Raw genomic sequence first — 5,673 nt, 5'->3', positions numbered from 1 at the left:
TTGAAAGTCGTAAACCATATTAAAAGAATGTTATTATTAATTTGGAACGAAGTTTATGTATTCACCACTTCATTATTATCACACTGTAAAATAAACTTGGTGAGGCAACTAGTTGTAATTTGGAAAGAAATCTAATCTGATATCTTCATAATTGTACAATCAACATATACAGATGATGAAGAAACCGTGGACTTCCGAACAACCCGTTGCTAGAAAAGAGGACGAAAAAATATATGTATGTATTAATTTAATTATGGAGAAGTATAGGAAAAAGTAGTAAACAATTTTCCTAAGACGTTTTTTTTGAACAATGCAGAGTTTTTAAAATGTAATTAAGAAGAATTAAGCGAAAACTTCGCCTCAATTATTAAGTTGTTTTAAGTTTTTATTGTACAATTACAATAATGAAGAAACAACAGACCCCCTAAGATAAAGAAGGAACAAAATTAAGATTTTTTTAATCAATGGAAGATTTTTTTAAACCATTGAGGAATTAAAAAAAATAAGATTAAAAAATGGAATAATAAGATAATTATTTAGTTATTAAGATGTTCGCTGTTACGAAAGATTCATAAACTCGTAACAATACGCCATTTTTTAAATGTATAATTATAGAACGATGAGGGGACTGTAGACGCCCGAACAATTTGTTGTTAAAAAAACAATAATGGAGTGGTGCAATAAATAAAAATATAGAAGAAATTAGGAGAAACATTTTTATACAAAAAGATTCTCCACAAAGTAACATAAAACTGTCGAAAATTTTAGTATATACTTTGTCTGAATTTTGAATTTCATTATTGAATATAGTTTTTCAGGTGTTCATATTATATACCACGTTCTAATAAAGCATTACAAAGTGGAAGAAAAAATTTATCAACTTAGGAAAAAGCAATCCTAAGATAATTAAGAAACCAATTTTTAAAATGTAAGATTGAAAAAAGAAGCAATAACATAATAGTTATTAAAAATTTTACTGGTACGAAAGATTCCATAAACTGATAATCATATTAAAAGCATGTGATATTGATTTGGAACAAGTTTATGTATTCACTTTATCATTATCACACTGTGTAAAAAATTAACTTAGTAGTGATCCAAATTTCTGAGGAAATGAGTTAAGTTCGCCCTAATTTTAAAAGAAGAGTAACCCAACTTTTGGTCATAATTGAACAATAACAGTAATAAACTTAATTGGAGAAAATTCAAGCAAGTATTTGAACCTGACAGTTTATCACGTCATTTTCTTAAAACCATTGACACTATTATTGGTAAAATTTTATACTAATTGCGTCAATGTTGGTAATGAATGTCAAAATACTCATTACAAAAGCAAAGTCAATGGTTTAATTAACAAGAAACAAACCACGAAAAAACAATCAAAAACGTAAGTGCTATTTTGTATTCGTTTTCAGTCTCAACGTGAACACTTCTTTTTGTGCAGAAATGTCAAACTGTCAAAAATTTACAGAGTCATGACACAACTAGTCTTCCATTTGGTCATTAATTCAATTGAAAACAAGTGAAAACGTCATATCAGATCAATTTTAGATAAATTGTAAAAGAAAAAGCAACTCCGTCGACTTATTTTGTAAAGATTTAAAAATTTAATCCGATATTTATCATCACGAGTAATGTAAGTATATCAAAGATATGACTAACTTAGTCAGACGTCTAAACTTTCCAAGCCATGTGTTATCACATTTAGTAAACTTTATGAACTTTAAAACTAATGACTAAAATCACAATGCGCCATAACACTTCCTTACATGTATAACAAGTGTATATATATTGTTGACTATGAACGTGATATATATTGTGCCAAAATACTGTCGCTCACACAATTTGTATTTATGCTGTGGTAGTTATTTGAAATAAAGATCTCACAAACAAGCTTAGCAAAAATAAACGCATATGTATCACTATACATATAACTATCATATGGCAAATAAAAAATATCATTTGTACTATTAAAAATTTGCTAAACTTGCATTCAACAGTACTACAACATAGAAGCTAGTGCAAGGCAAATTTATATTCACCAGCTAAAACTTATGATATTCGAGGTACTGGATTCCGGAGTACTAAAACACTCTCAGCTGATATAATTGGTAGCACATTCTCACAGTGGAAGTTGATAAGATGACTAACACTGTTGAACATCCGATCCCTCGTCCGTATCTACAAACCTCCACATTAACAAACCAAACAACCCAACCCCAACCAACTTACAACTCCTTCAGGATCAATTAACAGCAAATGCTTCTTCGTATCGTCTTGAATCCCCGAAAGCACGAACTGTCCTTCCGAATTCGGAGACTCCCTCACCAGAAAATCGCCATCCTTCTGGAGAAGCTTCTCAGCATCAGCCCGACTTATCTGTCCATGAAACCATATTTCATTCTGAAGCTCAGCCAAATGATCTTCTATACTCCGAATAGGCGGAAGCTGGTGATGCGTAAACGGCTCTAAACAATCCGACATTAATCCACGCTTAACTACCAAAACGGCAACTTACGCATATCAAAAACGTCCCTTTCTTTAAACGCAACGCTGTCATTGACGTAATCGTGATGAGTTGTATCAAAAATTGATATGTCGGAATTTAGGTCTATCAAATTAGGACTTTGGACTGCGGGGAGAGTTGTGAAAGGAGGAACCACGGTGGGGAGAGGGGGGACGGGCGGAGGCCCTACGTCGGGAGGCACTTTTCCGGGTAAATCGTTGTAATAGTCTTTGTCTGCGTCGCCGCCCGTTGATGTCGACGGCTGACCCATCGCCAGTCTGAAATAAACGCCAAAATTCGATCATGCCGTGTCCGTGTGACAATAGTGACAAGTCACTTGCGCATGCGTTGCTTAACTTTGCCCTTAGGTCCCGTCGGGCTATTTAAGAAAAGAGAATTGTTGTCAAAGTTTTACACATTTTCGCTTAGTCATGGTTTACCAATAGTTTCAAGAAAGATAGTAAAAAATTGTAGAACTGCTATGAGTAAGAAGTATAAGATATGTTTACACTGAAAGTAATCAGTTCCTTGAAGTTTTATCGTGGACATTCTTTGTTCTTGCATAATGTATTTCTCAACCATGACACGTCACCTTTTATTCCTAAGAATAAAAATAGATAATGCATTTTTTACAATTTGCCGCTCCCGCTTTTCTTGAAACAATTTATTACAAGGCATATTCAAAGTAACTTCCATTTTACTATGAACACACAGTCATACTTACGGAAGTTAGGTTATGATTGAAATTTGAAATGACGTTGAGTAATATTGTTAACCTATTTCTTACTACATTCAGTTGTGGCTAAACCCTGTCTGAGGTTGGTTTATAGTATACAAATTTCTTGCAAACTTTAACGCAATGATGTTTCTTTGTTATTAAGTTTTGTCTGAGACTTCAGGTATTTACGACATCTTATTAAGTTTCGTAATGACTGTAGACAACTTTTTGTGACATAGTTTAATAGCTGAACTTAACATATTTTTGCTTTTAATGATATACCGAAATCATGTTTTATTATATTATTATACCTAATACGTAAACACAACACTAAATAAGTTTACTTTTTTATTAAAAATTCACGCATACAATTTGTCTAAGAGTCCAAATTTGTAGTTGTTCATACTCATGTATGTGGTTTCTCAATAGATAACGGAAAATGTGCATGCGCAATAGATACCCATATACAAGGTACGCATTTTACGCACGACTACCGCTATATAGTTTTTTGATTTTGAGTACAACAATTTTGGTGTTGCTCTCAAAGTTTTATCAATATACAAGAGTTATGGTACAAAAATTTGTAAAAATTATAATTACCCAACTTGTGTTGGCTTCATGTACTGCTTGAACCTGAGTTCGAAGGCTTGTCCTATTGTCGCTATGACATCTTTTGCTAAGCCTCCTCCACACTCTAGTACATAGCATGCTCGGAAGTCATTGACGTCCTTGGCGACATACCCCACAAAGTCAAGTGTGTCCTATAATCTACATATTATATAACATAAAAACTTGAATTCTGTGACTTACACAATCCCCTCCTGAAGCAAAAGATATGTGAGGCATATCATGGCATGCTATAACTTTGTTATCATCGAATGAGGTGAGAGACAAGCTCGAACTAGAGACATTTAGTGAGACATTAGCTCCTGCGTGAGTCATATTAGGAACTTCCGCGATGGCTTTAAGAACCTTTTTATCAACTTTTCTTTTTTTATCAACAGTTTTGAAACCGGCAGCTTCACATACTTTGTTTATACACTCTCTATAAGAAGAAGGTCATGAGAAGAAGGGGATAATGGAGGATTTGGAGACTTACTTGGCAACAGTCGATCGAGTCTTGAAATTGAGGGTTTTCATGGATACTTTAACTTCCAGACACCCCACATACTGAAAAATTTGCCTTCTTTTTATTTTGGACATAAACTATATATGTGTATATATATAGTTCGAGAAAGTGTTTTTTGCGCATTAACGCAATGATAAGTAAAAAGCTTGTGAAATGCTAATAAAAATGAAGTTTTCTTACTTTTACAGCATAGCTGGCCCCCTGTTTGGAGATTAACTTGTCCGAGTGAATCCACCCACTTAGCGGTTTACTAATGAAGGCAGACATTTTTGTTCTGTGACTACGACTACAAATCTTTTTCAACGGCGTTGAGACTGGGTGTGAACTCTCTACGCCTTTACCCGACGCTACTTTCGTCCGATTTTCACGTTATTTAAAACAAATACAACTTTTTCACCCGAAATTTTGCAAATGTTCTTAGCTGGACTCGTATGACGTCGACTGGTTACCGTTTTCACAGCCAACTACGCAGTACACACCAAACTTACTACAACTAGTATCACATTAACTTTTTCTCCATTGTTTCGAAGCGAATCTTTTATGTTTGTTCTTAGTTTGCGAACACATTATTCTAACAAAATCTGACAATTGGCAAATTTTCGCTCGGACACCGCGGTCCGAAGCCTCACATTGCACACTCGCCTTATTTTCTCTTTTGTTTTCTAACCGATTTTGATTGCGTCATAAACATGGCTGTTGCTTTCCTTGAGGATATTAAAATATTTAGGCGCGCAGCGCAACTGGCGTGGTCAGGCTATGCGCAGAATCGACGCGAAGATCGCCGAAGAGGCGCGATCGGCGCAATTCGGGTGACTTCTAATCGTCCTCCACGACTTTTTAGTTCCTCGGACATCCATGCTAGGCAACTCAAAAAACACGTCCGGCACACCTCGAACTTCAAATCTTGATCGATGTTATTGGTTGTTCGAGAAACGTGGAGTCGTTTTTTGAACGAAAATAGACAGAAAGGCGGATTTTCGCACCATCAGATAACAATGCGCAGCGTCAGATTTGTTTATATTTGTTCATTAAAATTTTTAACTGTTTACGCTGTATTTTCTCAGTTGCTGCACACAATTGGTTTCGTTTTTTCCTTGTTAGATTTTCTACCACCTGTCTTCAAAATGGAACTACCGATCATGAATTATAGCCGCGACCTTTTAAAATACATTGTTTTGCTGTAGAAGATATTTGTGGAGACGGAATTAGAGAGAAAGCAGACCACAAAACCACAAATAAAGTAAAAACAGGACGAAGTTTATGATAACTGTTCCACTATTAAATTTAATTAATGTAAACACAAATGTATCAATAAGAAAT

At 34.6% G+C, this 5,673-nt stretch overlaps 1 protein-coding gene across 1 annotated transcript; it reads right to left on the bottom strand.

Moving 5' to 3' along the window:
* Nucleotides 1-427: 427 nt before the first annotated feature.
* Nucleotides 428-5,033, bottom strand: LOC135141660 (SHC-transforming protein 1). Its single transcript, XM_064072959.1, has 7 exons — nucleotides 4,534-5,033; nucleotides 4,324-4,394; nucleotides 4,035-4,269; nucleotides 3,825-3,985; nucleotides 2,519-2,784; nucleotides 2,233-2,468; nucleotides 428-2,181 (listed from the first exon to the last, which is right to left on the bottom strand). Exons 1-7 carry the CDS (start codon nucleotides 4,618-4,620, stop codon nucleotides 2,053-2,055), a joined length of 1,185 nt encoding a protein of 394 aa, XP_063929029.1. The 5' UTR covers nucleotides 4,621-5,033; the 3' UTR covers nucleotides 428-2,052.
* Between the last annotated feature and the right edge of the window lie 640 nt (nucleotides 5,034-5,673).

Source organism: Zophobas morio, unplaced genomic scaffold (assembly GCF_036711695.1).
Source record: "Zophobas morio isolate AGI-343-1 ecotype UQ-CSIRO unplaced genomic scaffold, CSIRO_AGI_Zmor_V1 ptg000044l, whole genome shotgun sequence".
NCBI classification, from domain to species: Eukaryota; Metazoa; Arthropoda; class Insecta; order Coleoptera; family Tenebrionidae; genus Zophobas; species Zophobas morio.
Note: the sequence above shows the minus strand (reverse complement) of the source record. Positions and strands in the feature narration are given on the sequence as shown.

Coding starts and splice junctions, on each gene's coding strand:
- LOC135141660 (XM_064072959.1), bottom strand. CDS start 4,620: ATGTCTGCCTTCATTAGTAAACCGCTAAGTGGGTGGATTCACTCGGAC. Junction 4,395..4,533: donor GGGCCAGCTATGCTGTAAAA/GTAAGAAAACTT, acceptor CAAATTTTTCAG/TATGTGGGGTGTCTGGAAGT. Junction 2,469..2,518: donor AAGGGACGTTTTTGATATGC/GTAAGTTGCCGT, acceptor CGGATTGTTTAG/AGCCGTTTACGCATCACCAG.